The sequence below is a fragment of the Macaca fascicularis genome, chromosome 3, assembly GCF_037993035.2.
Source record: "Macaca fascicularis isolate 582-1 chromosome 3, T2T-MFA8v1.1".
In the NCBI taxonomy this organism is placed as follows: domain Eukaryota; kingdom Metazoa; phylum Chordata; class Mammalia; order Primates; family Cercopithecidae; genus Macaca; species Macaca fascicularis.
This window is the reverse complement of record NC_088377.1, coordinates 198,687,310-198,701,935: the sequence shown is the minus strand read 5'-3', so window position 1 is coordinate 198,701,935 and position 14,626 is coordinate 198,687,310. Positions and strand designations below refer to the sequence as shown.

At 43.9% G+C, this 14,626-nt stretch overlaps 1 protein-coding gene across 5 annotated transcripts in view; it reads right to left on the bottom strand.

The window, feature by feature from the left end:
- The window catches only part of DNAJB6 (DnaJ heat shock protein family (Hsp40) member B6), an 84,029-nt gene that overhangs the window by 23,443 nt on the left and 45,960 nt on the right, over positions 1-14,626 (bottom strand). For 3 of the 5 annotated variants that reach the window (XR_006696649.3, XM_005551282.5, XM_074036487.1), the window contains exons 6-8: positions 13,657-13,788; positions 10,705-10,846; positions 10,078-10,148 (exon numbers count right to left, since the gene is read on the bottom strand). Coding sequence is in view for 2 of the 5 variants with exons in the window: in XM_005551282.5 (XP_005551339.2) it covers positions 10,078-10,148; positions 10,705-10,846; positions 13,657-13,788 (345 nt within the window). In the remaining 3 variants the exon portion in view is untranslated. Of the gene's footprint in view, positions 1-4,996; positions 5,315-10,077; positions 10,149-10,704; positions 10,847-13,656; positions 13,789-14,626 lie in introns of those variants that run through there. The other 2 variants (XR_010585985.1, XR_010585983.1) reach the window with 2 other exon arrangements.

Genomic DNA, 14,626 nt, shown 5'->3' with positions numbered 1-14,626 from the left:
AAAATTAGCCGGGCGCGGTTGTGGGTGCCTGTAGTCCCAGCCATTCGGGAGGCTGAGGCAGGAGAATGGCGTGAACCCGGGAGGCGGAGCTTGCAGTGAGCCGAGATCGCGCCACTGCACTCCAGCCTGGGCGACAGAGCGAGACTCCGTCTCAAAAAAAAAAAAAAAAAAAAAAAAAAAAAAATTAAATCACAATTCATCACGGAGGAAGGACAAACTGTCCACAGAGGAGGAAAAAGTGAGGCCACCTCACACAAATGTTCTAGATGGATTCATATTTTCAATTTTTTTTTGAGATAGGGTCTCACTCCATTACCCAGGCTGGAGTGCAGTGGCATCATCACGACTTACTGAAGCCTCGATCTCCAGGGCTCAAGCGATCCACCCACGTGGCCACTCAAAGTGCTGGAATACAGGCGTGAGCCACCACGTCTGGACTTAAACTTTTTTAAGGTAGATACACAGGAGCAGCGTTTCTTAACCAAGTAGAAAAAAGCCCAGTAGAATACAAGTTCACAGAATTGACAAGGCAACATTTGCTGTTTCTTAACCCTTCCTTCCAAAAAACAGATGCCATATGGGTTATGCATTGAATGAAAATAGAAATTTAAAAGAACAAGCGACTTTTTTAGAAATCAACAAAAATGTTTTACAAGTCAAACTTAAAAGCAATTCTTAAAATTCCTATTAATGAACAAAAATGCTGCAAATAAATATTCTGCAGAAGCACAACTAACCAGAAGAATAGGAAGAAAAACTTAGGATAATAATTAGATATTCTATCAGAAAGCTATTCTTCTGAAAGAGAAACTAAACCAACAGGAGAACACTCGGAAGCCTTTACGCCGCAGACAAACGTGAAGGATGAGAAAGGCGTGTGATCACAGGCCTCAAAACCGCGCGGACACTTCCAGTGAACACGTAAATTAGCAAACTGATATGAAAGAAAACTCCTCAACAAACCACAGCTTGGGAAATCACTACAGTTTTCTGAGAGGTTCCGAATGTTCCCAACACAAAGCAATAAACTGCTTGAGGTGGCTCTGCCATTCACCCCAATCTGATCGTCACCCACTGCACACACACGCCCCACAAATACGTACAATTACTAGCCACAGTTTAAAATACCAGTAACTAGGAAATGTGCCAGAAATAAATGACTTCAAGGGCAGCTGAACCTGGTGTTGGGGTAGGCAGGGCACAGACGGCTCCCAACTCACCCTCAAGATCACAGGGCCGGGAGCCTCACCCTCACCCTCTGTCTACACAATCTAAAACCCAAAGTAAAATCAAGGTACAAGAGAACCCAACAGTGCCATGTAGAGGAATTTTTGGTCATAAACACAGTAACTAATCTTTCTCAGAAACATAATCACACAGTAAAATACTAAAATCAGCCTGCTGGAAAACAACACAAAAATACTTATATCAATAAGAAAAATAAGCCGGGCGCGATGGCTCACGCCTGTAATCTCAGCACTTTGGAAGGTCGAGGCAGGCGGATCACCTGAGGTCAGGAGTTCGAGATCAGCCTGACCCACATGGAGAAACCCTGTCTCTACTAAAAATACAAAATAAGCCAGGCATGGTGGCGCATGCCTGTAATCCGAGCTACCTGGGAGGCTGAGGCAGGAGAATTACTTGAACCCGGGAGGTGGAGGTTGCGGTGAGTCTAGATTGCGCCACTGCACTCCAGCCTGGGCAACAAGAGCGAAACTGTGTCTCAAAAAAATAAAAAGGGGAGGGGGAGTAAATATGAGAAAATTTATAGAGTTTTCCAACTGTAAAAAATATGATATTCCAATTCTTTTTTAAAATCAGAATAGGCGAGGTGCGGTAGCTCACACCTGTAATCCCAGCACTCTGGGAGGCCAAGGAGGGCAGATCACTTGAGGTCAGGAGTTCGAGACCAGCCTGACTAAAATAGTGAAACTGTCTCTACTAAAAATACAAAAAAATTAGCCGGGGGTGGTGGCAGGCACCTGTAATCCCAGTTACTCAGGAGGCTGAAGCAGGAGAATCGCTTGAACCCAGGAGGCAGAGGTTACACTGAGCCAAGATCAAACCACTGCACTCCAGCCTGGACGACACGGCAAGACACCATCGCAAAAAAATAAAAATAATAGAATAAAATCAGAATACCAAGACTAAAGTGATGAGATAAAAAGCAATGTAAGGCGTACCGACTTCCTGGTTTTCCGTAACAAGTTAGAAAAGAAAACACACACAGAGGGCATTCCCCGCTTCATGTAGTGATACACTGAAGAAACGTGCACACCTACGTATTAAGACAGCACTTTACAGCTGTCTGTAAAACAGGACGTTGAAAAAAAAAATTACACTGTCACATGGCTCTCGGGTGTCAAACGCTCTCCCAAATCTACATGGGGTGTTCCTCACGGTGACTGCACCTTTCATCTGAAAGCATGACGAAGACTGGCCTAGAAACGAGCTGGAAACGAGCTGCGTTTCCAGATGCACTGCCATCCATACAGGGTGCAAGAAACTAGATGGGACGAGAGTCCAGCAGAAACGTGGTGGACAATGCGGGCAAGAAGTCTGGGACAAAGCTGGCTGTTTTCCACACAACCACCTTTCCAAGTAAATAAAAGTACACACACACAGGAGTACAAAATAAAAATATGGGGCAGTTTCGTTATAGGCACACGCACGCACACACACGTCTGTGTAAATAATTAAGACTACCACACAGTAAGTCACATGAACAAAAGGAAAACGGGGGGAAAAAAAAAACACACTTTCAACAAAGCAGGCCACAGACTAATCAACTAGTACATAAAGGGCTCCTATAAAATCAGGAGAGTAAGTCCACAGAAAAAGAGGCACACGCAGGTAACACAAGATGCTTGCCCTAGATAGCCAAGATGCAGATTTTAGAAATTATTGACAGTACTAGCAAGTGTGACGACACAGACCCCAATCCATTGTTGATAGGAGAAGACTCCTTCTGAGAAATCATTTTTGATTTTTTTTTTTTGAGACAGGGTCTCCTTGTTGCCCAGGCTGGAGTGCAGTGGCACAATCATGGCTCACTGCAGCCTCACATCCCCGGCTCAACTGATCCTCCCACCTCAGCCTCCCGAGTAGCTGGGACTACAAGCGCACGCCACACCAAGCCCAGCTAATTTTCTATTTTTTGTAAAGACGTGGTTTGACCATGTTGCCCAGGCTGGTCTTAAACTCCTGGGCTCAAAGTAATCAGCCCACCTCAGCCTCCCAGAGCACTGGGAATACAGGCACGAGCCACTGCGCCTGGTAACCTACCAATTTTCAATGCACACGTTTCTCAAGCCAATTGCTCAACTTCTAGGTACCTAATTTAACAAACTGCTCCTACAAGTACATAAGACTCTACACAAATACCTTAAATATTACATGGAAAAGGACACCAACGCTTTGCCAGGCTCCACAGGAGACTTGGGCTGAGACCCAGTGGCTGCTAACTGCCACCAGACATCAGCCATGGATGGGGACAACTGTGCCCAGCCACTCACTAGATAGACCACTCATGCTGGGCACAGACCCCAACTAGGGGAACTTGTCTTTCCTGCTTGTCAGGGGCTGGCAGGGAAGGCTCAGCCCCCAGCAGCCACCGCAGGAGACCGTGCCCAGTGCCAATTCATCTGTGCCGGGACCGTTGACCCATGGACATTGAAAGATACGGCTGAAAAGACTCGTGGAAAATAGTTTCTCGTTCGAGTTCTGGATTTGACTTTCTCAGAGATCTGGCATTACGTAGAGCAGCCCTGGAAGTTTTGGGTAAGAGGTTATTTGGCCTAGAGCTGACGAGCAGCAAAGTTCTCAATTTGGCGGAAATGCATGTAAGAAACGTGTCTTGCAGGCCAGGCGCAGTGGCTCACGCCTGTAATCCCAGCACTTTGGGAGGCCGAGACGGGCGGATCATGAGGCCAGGAGACCGAGACCATCCTGGCTAACATGGTGAAACCCCGTCTCTACTAAAAACACAAAAAAATTAGCCGGGCGTGGTGGTGGGCGCCTGTGGTCCCTAGCTACTCGGGAGGCTGAGGCAGAAGAACGGCGTGAACCCAGGAGGCGGAGCTTGTAGTGAGGCGAGATGGCGCCACTGCACTCCAATCTGGGTAACAGAGCAAGACTCCGTCCAAAAAAAAAAAGAAACGTGTCTCATGCAGGCTGCAAACTCCACAGTTCCCTGACGACCACACCCCGAGCTTCTGCTCCGACTGCTGTTCCTACCAGCAATGTCCTGACATTTAGTGTAAACTGCTCTGGGCCAGGAGTGGGGGCTCATGCCTGTGATCCCAGCACTCTGGGAGGCCAAGGGGTGAAGCGCTCAAGCCCGAGTTCAAGACCAGCCTGGGCAACATGGCGAAAACCCCGCCTCTACTAAAAAATGTAAGAAGCTAGCCAGGCGTTACGTCGCACAGCTGTAGTCTCAACTGCTTAGGGGCTGAGGTGGGAGGAATGCCTGAGCCCAGGAGTTCCAGGCTACAGAGAGCTGTGACTGCACCACTGTACTCCAGCCTGGGTTACAGAGCAAGACCTGGTCCAAAAGTTAAGTAAAATGTAAAATAATATAAAGGAATGAATGAATGAATGCTCCAGGCCTCAGGAGCCACGTCTCCCCCACACACCATTAGCAATGAGACCCTGTCGTTGGGCACAGCACTTCTTGCCAACTCAGGGCAGCTGTGGGAAGACAGAGGAAAATGTCACCTCTCAGACCTCCCAGCACAGCGCTGACCCCACGGGAAGCAAACCACATCCGGTAGGTGAGACCGGCGGGAAAGAGGCCCCACCCCAAATTTCTGCAACAATGTTTCAGCACCAAAGCCTCCTTCAGAACACCTCCAGTCTCTATGGTTCCGGAAGTTCTGGGAGTGATTTCCTACCAGTGCCTGAACGGCAGTCAGTTCAGTAACCGGCTAGGGTGAAGAGGAAGGACAAGGTGGGGGAACGGGATGACAGTGCTGCCCTGTTTAAGAAAGAAACCAACCTAACAGGGCAGAAAAGGACACTATGCTAGCAACTGCAGTGTGCACCGACGAGACTGTGGCATCGACACTACACAGGCATTTGCTAGTCAGGGCTCCCCGGAGTGGAGAATCTTTGTAAGCCAAGACGCAGGTCCTTCTGATCCACATGGCAAGCTTCCAACAGCAGGCTGGGCCGCAGGCCACACAGCAGGAGGGGTGCAGGAGTGAGGCCCTGCTCTACTCTCCAGGCAGCCAGGGTCCAGGGCATCTCTGAATCAAGGGCTGTGAGACGGCAACCACCATCGGGGTTTCCGCAGCAAGATGCTTCCAGGGCACACCTGCCAGGACACAGCAGTAGCAAGACAGACAAGAATTACTGCCTTCACAGGACCCGCATTCCTGTGGGAGTTGCGCTCCAGGGCAGGAATCTTCTCCCTATCAGGGTACAGGGAAAAGGGCAAAGCGCATTCGGGGGTCTCAACCCCTGAGTCTGCAACTCGCCCAGGCCACAAAGCTCAGAGTCGAATCCTTAGTGAACAGTTACGTGACACTAACCGATACCCTGCACAAAAGTCAGCAAATACTGACCAAAGCACAGAAGCCAAGACCGGCTTTCTGATGCCCAATCAAAAACTCTGCCGCCTCTGGAACTCAGTGACATCTAGATTTCTAACACAGGAATAGCTGCTGTGACATTCCGTCTTTTCACCTTTTTAAACAGGAAGACGAAATAACGTAGCCAAAGACTTCGGTCTACCCCATTTCAACCACTGGTCACACTTTAGTACCAAGGCCTACATCTAGTTCCCCCCACGTCCCTAGAACAGCTAGGAATACCATATCCAAAGGCTTTGAAACCAAGACCCCAAAGGGTAAGATCTCATACTTTCATCTTTAAAAATACGAGCAGTGGGTTATGTAATTCAGCCCCCTCTAAACTCCACTAAATCAAGTATTCATATCAACTAATTTTGTGCTTGAAAACCTCCAGAAATAATATCTGCCTCCATTCTGTTACTGAACATGCTAATGGCTAAATTTCAACACCGCTGCCCATCAATAACAGAGAATATGCCAATTATTTATTACTGTTGAATCCTCTGCAAATAAAAATGTTTCTAATTCATTCCGTAGTGGTTAAAACAAGATCAGTATTCCCTGAAGAGAAATGATGGCTAGAAGGTAATCAAGACAGGATAAGCAGGCATTTTTAAAGCTTTAATTAACAAACAGAAACTAAAATGGATTGGAAAGACAATCATCCCACAATGTTCCTCAAGCGTTACCACACTGTAAGGAACATTTACTTCAGCACGCCAGGTGCACAGGTAAGTTTAGCAAATGGTGACACTAACTCCACCCACTTCTAAAAGCTACTTACTGGAAGACATCCAAGAGGAAAAGCGAGTCACCCACGATGCCAAGACTGACTGACATCTTTCAGATGATTTAAAACCCTGAGTTTCCAAAATCAAGCCTGGAATCTTTGGAGTTTAAAAAGCTTAAATTTTATAAAGGATAGAGATATAAGGAATAATACATCACTGAATTAAACCAACGGGGGTTGGGGAACTACAAGGAATAGGAAAATAGGAGATGACAAAAACACAGATTATTGAGCCTTCCAGACAAAAGGATGCCAAACAGCGATTAAAAAACTACAGTTTGGGTACAACATACACTGCTTAGGCGACAGCAGCACCGACATCTCAGAATTCAACACTATAATATAATGCATCCACGTCACTAAAAACCACTTACCTCCCCAAAAGCTATTGAAGTATTTTTAAAAATTAAAGACTTTAAAAATAAAACTTAAGACTCTCAAACAGGGACATTGAGCACAAACCAAAGACAGCAGACGCACATCCCGGAATGGCTGGGACCATGTGGGGCCGTGCACAACCAGGCATGTGCCGTTTAGGAGCGTTCGGCTTCCTGTTTTCAAAGGCGCCTAACACTACAGAAAGAGACGGTTGACTTTACCAGAAACTAATTTAAATCAAATGCTATTCTTATTCCAAGTCATCATTTACTTGAGTGATGCTGTCAATGCTCAAAGCCATTTCCTAACTTTTCTTTTTTTTTTTTTTTTTTTTTTTGAGACGGAGTCTCACGCTGTTGCCCAGGCTGGAGTGCAGTGGCGCGATCTCGGCTCACTGCAAGCTCCGCCTCCTGGGTTCACGCCATTCTCCTGCCTCAGCCTCCTGAGTAGCTAGGACTACAGGCGCCCGCCACCGCGCCCGGCTAATTTTTTGTATTTTTAGTAGAGACAGGGTTTCACTGTGGTCTCGATCTCCTGACCTTGTGATCCGCCCGCCTCGGCCTCCCAAAGTGCTGGGATTACAGGCTTGAGCCACCGCGCCCGGCCATTTCCTAACTTTTCAAAGCTGCTCTCATGCACACTTAGACTGAATTCTCTAGGAATAATCTTTACAGGGTTTAAAAATCAAAGGTGTAAGATTTGACAGCAACAAATAGGTTTTCTATTAGTAACTTAATAAAATTACACTTCTATCAACGGAAGAACAGAATAAAAGTAATTTTCTCAGCCAGGCGCAGTGGCTCATGCCTGTCCAGCACTTTGGGAGGCCAAGGTGGATGGATCACTTGAGGTCAAAAGTTCCAGACCAGCCCTGACAACATGGTGAAATCCCACCTCTACTAAAAATACAAAAATTAGCTGAGTGTGGTGGCAGGCACCTGTAATCCCAGCTACTCAGGAGGCTGACGTAGGAGAACCGCTTGAACCCCGGAGGCAGAGGTTACAGTGAGCCAAGATCACGCCACTGCACTCCAGTCTGGATGACACAGCAAGACTATCTCAAAACTTAAAAAAAACAGTAATCTTCCCAAGTACAAATGAATGCTCCCTCCCCCTCAAAAAAAGTTTTCACCAGAAAGATTTCTTAGGAGTCAAACATATTTTACCTGTAACACCATGTTGAGTAGGCTGTTCACAGCCAGAGTTGCATGAAACACTCCACGAAGTCTAGAACAACCAAATGTATTCTAAACTTTTGCAGCACCAAAGCTATAGCAAACTGCTTCCTAGTTTAACAATTACAGGTCAAGACTTGTCTTCATTTTCCTGGTCTTTCTGGACATCCCTGGATGTCTCAAGGCTGCTGCACTGACTCATCCCACCCACTTATGAAAAATATAAAACCCTGAAGTCCAAAGTATCTACTTGAATTTCTCATTTAGTAACAAAGAAGCCACCCGTCCTGATAGCATAAACAAAAGCGCACTCTATGATCCCACAATGCTAGTTGTGAGGTGGGATTTCCAACACTACAGGGCGCTGTCCCGCTTTCCCGCACGTGCCATGACTGCATACCTACCTTATCCAGAGACACGAAGTGCCGTGTGCTGGGTTATTTCCGACACAACAGACAAGCACATTACTTGTTCTTCTTGTAGTTCAACTGTCCCCAAATACTTAACTGTTACTATGCTTTTTTGAGCTCCTATGAAATTCCTTAAAATATTTTTTACTTATTTTCAGAAACAGCACATCAGGTTCCTTAAACGCTCTGGCATATCCTGAGCAATCTCTATGCCCTCCTGCAAAGCCAGCACAGATGGAAAGCGCTGTTTGTCAGGGACCCGCCCGTCCTTCTAGCAGTTTTCACACTATTTAGTTCCAAAACAAAACAGTTTTAAATCCAGTATAAATCTAGTTCAATATTCACTACAGCTAGGATTCTAGTTACCAATGGCAATCATGAAAGGTATTACAAACTGAGAAACAAAAGACCTTTATTTTGCTCACTCCTAAATCATTCCATGACTGTCCCATGCATACTGTCCAGAAGTGATTTTTTTTCTTTTTTTTTTTGAGATGAAGTCTCGCTCTGCCTCCCAGACTGGAGTACAATAGCATGATCTTGGCTCACTGCAACCTCCACCTCCCGGGTTCAAGCAATTCTCCTGCCTCAGCCTCCCAAGTAGCTGGGATTACAGGCACCTGCCACCACGCCCAGCTAATTTTTCAGTAGAGACAGGGGTTTCACCATCCTGGTCAGGCTAGTCTCGAACTCCTGACCTCAGGTGATCCACCCGCCTAGGCCTCCCAAAGTGCTGGGATTGCAGGAGTGAGCTACTGTGCCCGGCTCCGTAAGTGATCTTACATCAAATCCTAAAACCTAGAACATACTTTAAGAATGAAAAATTATACAATGGTTTCTTCCCTCTCCTGTAGAAATGTTACCATAATTAAATGTTTGATCAATTGCTAAATCGCAACTTACAATATGAAAATCTTCATATACTTCAAATATACTGAAGAAAATGTCTACATGTAACTGAGGTGCGGCATAATAGCACGAAACGCTATTAAAGTGACACTAGAAGCCCAGGCACAAATCATACACAGACACAAAAAAGCTCCAGATCCCACTCAGGAAGAATGCACCAACACATTCGCATTTATTTTCTTTTTTTTTTTTTAAAGCAAATGACAAAGACCCAGTTTACCAGCTTTACTTTTTTAAACCTAAGCTTAACATTACATATTTAAACAATTGTCAAAACTTACTAAGTTGCCAGCATTCATGCACAACTAGAAAACATCCTTAATTTATATTAAACCAGAAATGTATTACCATTAATGCATTAATATCTTTCACTACTAAATACTGAAAAAAATTGAAATTATTTCTGTAGAAGAATCGTCCTGGTAATGTTAACTTCACAGCAGGCCGACACTACGTGGCTCACATTTCAGACACAATGAAAAGCAGGTCCATGCTGGTGTTAGTGTACAATCTTGTCCTACACTAAAGAGTCAAGACTCACCTTGGAGTACGTTTAATAAAAAAGCAAAGTGCATACAGAGATTTACAACAATTTTAAAGACAAAAAAAAAATGGTCCTATTATGTGGTCCCAACAATAAACTCAAAAGTCTATGACAAATAGAGGCTCCGATGAGCTGTTTATAAATACTTTAGGTACAATTATACTGAAAGTCGAGTTCGTTTGAAATCTTCAAAAAAATGTTCCTGTTAATCCTCAAATGGTGCTTGTTATAGTTTAACATTTCTGTTAAGCGCGTGCGTTGAATTACTTGTTATCCAAGCGCAGCAGCTGCTCCTTACCATTTATTGTTAAGGACTTTAACTGGCCGTCTTCTTCAACTTCTACTCTTTCTTGACCGTTCTCGACAATTCTGTAGGAAAAAAATTCATTTAAAAACCTTTCCGGTAAAGTAAATACATGTGTGAGGGTAACTAAGTTTTTTAAGGACATTACTGAAATACACCATGAATATAAGTAATTTTCAGGCTGTAAAAACACGGCTGAAGCCAACCTGTGAACAATACGTCTTCCTTTCCTAAAACAGAATTAACCTGACAAAATAAATTGTCTCAAATACTGTACAGGTGGATGCTAAATACAAGCAGAGGCTATAAAACAGTAAAAGCTTTACTATTAAAAATTCTCCATTCAGTCATCTTAACAAAGCTGCAGAAACTTGTTACACTTAAATTATTATCTTTTATTTACAACTTATCTTTTATTTACATTAAAGATCCCCTCTAATCAACAGTTAAGTAAAATTTAAGAGGAAGAGCTTTAATTAATGAATTTGGAGAGAAGATTTTCATGGTGCCAGATGCAGCACACAACAAGCTCTGCTTCACACTCTGGGAGACGTGCAGCATGGCACCAGTGAAACATCATGCCCGCTTACTAAAAATATGAAATGCAGATTAGCACAGTACCTCTTTGTAGTGATTTTTCTGCCATTAACCATTTTAGTTGAAGTTGATATCGATTTGAAGTTGCCCATGCCACCACCACCAAATGACGTGGAAGAGAATGAAGTGAGGCCCCCATGACCTAGTGACCCAAATGAAGTAAATCCTACAGGAAAACAGAAAAGAAAAATGCTTAGAGAAATATGTCAACTACTAATGCAAAGACAAGAGTCTGAAAATTCAGTAGCAGACTGTTTAATGTTAAGACGTAGAACCAATGAATAATAAACCATGCAACTAGCAAGGCCTCAGCCGAAGTGCTGGGGTGCCCAGGGGGAAAGACTCTCTCAAATCCCTCAGTGGGGACTCGAGGGGAACGCGAGAGTGCAGCCTCTCACCCTCTCCTCATGCAGAGCTTCACTGGACATGAGCAGCCTTTCTGACATGGCAAAGACCACCCCGGCTTGTGGGTGGTCTGCCGGGCACCACGCAGCACATGCGTTGTGTTAATGTGAACATTCTGGAACCGGGACCGGTATTAAGCTCCAACCAGCAGAGCAGCCTCAGTATCAAAGCTCTGTTTGCTATGGCATGGCTTGTAAACTCCACGGACTGTGATGGACACCCTTACCCCACAAGAACAGAATGTCCTCACCACCGCAGAACAGCAAACCTAACCGGCTTCCTTTCTCTTTACCAAAGAACCACAGGGGATAAGAATCTAAATTATTAAAAAACTAAAATAACTGTAGAAAGAATACAACAAGCATCCATCTGAAAAACCTATGTCTCTACGGTTCATGGACACCATTCTCAATTATACATTATGGACACTGTATCAGTGCGGACACCGAAAAATTTCACAAGTCACACTAAAGCAAACCTATTTTTTTATATTAAAGCTGGTCTACTGGTTAGAGCTTAATACTTGTCCTGCTTCCAAAATACTCACATTAACACAAATGACGCATACCTCTGAACATGATTCAATCATCTAAGGCCAGATACTGTCTAGTGCTAGTGGCGTACTGAAGAAATATGTGAGCCAGGTATGTTAAGTTTACCTTTTCTAACGACTTCACTGAAAAGCAGAAACTAGTGAAATTAATTGCAGTATTTTATTTAATACAGTATATCCAAAATATTTCAATTGGAAATACAAAAAATCAAATTGTTTGTGATACTTTATACTGTTTTCCATGTTCCATCTTTGAAACCCAATGACTGTTTCACACTCCCGCTGATCTCCATTTGGAGCAGCCAGGCCTCCAGGGCTCAGGACCCACACGTGGCTGGTGACCACTGCAACGGTCTAGATCAAGCCTCGCTAAGTACTTATTCTTGTGATACTCTGTAAGGCACCTCAGAAGTGGAGAAGGCTTACACCCCCACCACACACACACACACACAGGAGCCACTGATTACTTTTAAAAAGGACTATTTACATGGTATTTTTAACTAGTTTTCTTAACCTGTGGTCAGCATATTCCATGGTATCTAAAGAGAGGATCTGTTGAGGGAAAGCACATCAAAACTGAGGTCCAATCAAGCAGAATTCACTACTTACCTAGATGGCATGAGCACAATGTTGAAAGAAAATAAAATTCTGGCCGGGCGCGGTGGCTCAAGCCTGTAATCCCAGCACTTTGGGAGGCCGAGACGGGCGGATCACGAGGTCAGGAGTTCGAGACCATCCTGGCTAACACGGTGAAACCCCGTCTCTACTAAAAAATACAAAAAACTAGCCGGGCGAGGTGGTGGGCGCCTGTAGTCCCGGCTACTCGGGAGGCTGAGGCAGGAGAATGGCGTAAAAACCCGGGAGGCAGAGCTTGCAGTGAGCTGAGATCCGGCCACTGCACTCCAGCCTGGGCGACACAGCGAGACTCCGTCTCAAAAAAAAAAAAAAAAAAAAAAAAAAAAAAAAAAAAAAAAAAAAAAAACGAAAATAAAATTCTGACCATTATGAAGGAACCCCATGTAACAAGCTCTCCCAATTCTTACCATGGAGGCTTAAAAATAAAAATGAGAGAATCAAAACAGCAGCTGCAGGCCAGGAGTGGTGGCTCATGCCTGTGATCCCAGCACTCTGGGAGGCCAGGGCAGGTGGATCACCTGAGGTCAGTTCAAGACCAGCCTGGCCAACATGGCAAAAACCCTGTCTCCATTAAAAATACAAAAATTAGCTGAGCCTGCTGGTGCACACCTGTAATCCCAGCTACTCAGAAGGCTGAGGCACAAGAATCACTCGAACCCAGGAGGCAGGAGGCTGCAGTGAGCCGAGACCATGCCACTACACTAAGAGTGGCACTTATTAAAAGTGAGACCCTGTCTTTTTAAATTAAAAAAAAAAAAAAAAAAAAAGAGCTCCTCTGTGAAGAGAAACTGGGTAAGCTTCAGAGAAAAATGGGATGCTAATTCTTCTGGCTAAACTCACAGGTATATAATGTGTGTTTATATACATATTCATATTACTCCAGTCTATAAGCTATGTTTCCACTTATGAAGAGCTACGTGAGTGAGGCTGACACTTCACTAGTGAGTGAGCCTGGCCTGGGCTGGTGTTAAGGCCTAGCCTTCGATTCCATCCAGTGGGACACTCCTGGGATGCTACCTATTTGCGCACTTTTGTTTTAACTGCAAAGGAGGTTAGACAGCATGAAGGTTAGTGAGATTTTCCAAGTGCGTTACTTTCCACCTACTGACACAGAACATACCTTGCCCCTTTTTAACTAAGAATTTCATTACATTCTGGCCTTGATTATTATATTAAGAGATTTCCAAGTACAACATTCTTAGGAAGATTAGGAGAAAATGTAGGTTATTAAGCATAGACTTGTATACCAAAAAAAGCTGGCAAATCTACAATGCTATTCTACGAAAGCAATGCACATATTTTAAATTACTCTAAAAGAGTATTATGCTTATAAGTACTAACCACTGTTAAGATAACAGAAATTAAACCTAGGGATTTAATACCTGTATCAAAAGAAGAAAATCCACTTCCAAAAGACGGGAATCCACTGAACGCGGAGAAAAACGACCCCGTCCCTCGGCTTCTGCTTCCTCGGGGACCCCTTCGATTCCCAAAGAAGTCCTCAAAAGGGTCTTCTAAAATCAAACATAAACACACACTATGAAATCTTTTTTTCAAGTTTTTTTCCTCATGTGACAGCTACAGTAAGAGAAAATAGATGTTTGTAACATATTCAGGAACAAAAAGCTTAAGACGAGGTTGTAACAAAAGAGCTTATCTACAGAGTAACTGAAAGACTACCTCACCAACAGTTTCACCAACTGTTTAATTCAACTAAAACTACAATACCTTATATCAAATAAATTACCAGACTTAATTTAAAAACAGCACATATACACATTCTTTATGGAGCATCAATATGCACTTCAAACTCAGCTCTTTTCACATCACTGATCTGAGGTCCTGTTAGATGCTATTCCTGCTATGACCACTGGAAAAGTGAGAAAAGCTTTACACTGAGGCTGTTGTATTCCTTGGGAGTCTGAGTTGCCTTCTCCAAAGCAATTCAGAAACAAACAGAAAAATGGATTACCCTAACATGCACATACACACACAGAGAGAGAAGAGGAATGGTGTGGCCATGTAAACTAAGTGTAAATACCTGATGAACCTCGGCAAAGGAAATTCCTTTCATTCTAAGTGTGATGTCTCAAAAAACTTTTAAGGATTAGCTGAAATCAATTCTGAACAAATATTAACCAGCAGACATAAGATTACGCCTGAAGGTGTCTCAACAGAAAATCACCAACGTGAGGAAGCATCACGCTGCCAAGTGGAAACACAAAATGCTCCTGAAAATCAAGATCAGAACTGACTGTTTTGTTTTCCTCCGTTGGTGTTATCAATCAATGCATACTTACTAATAATTCATAAAGTATACAAAGCTTTTTAATTTACCTGGGTGCTGCATTA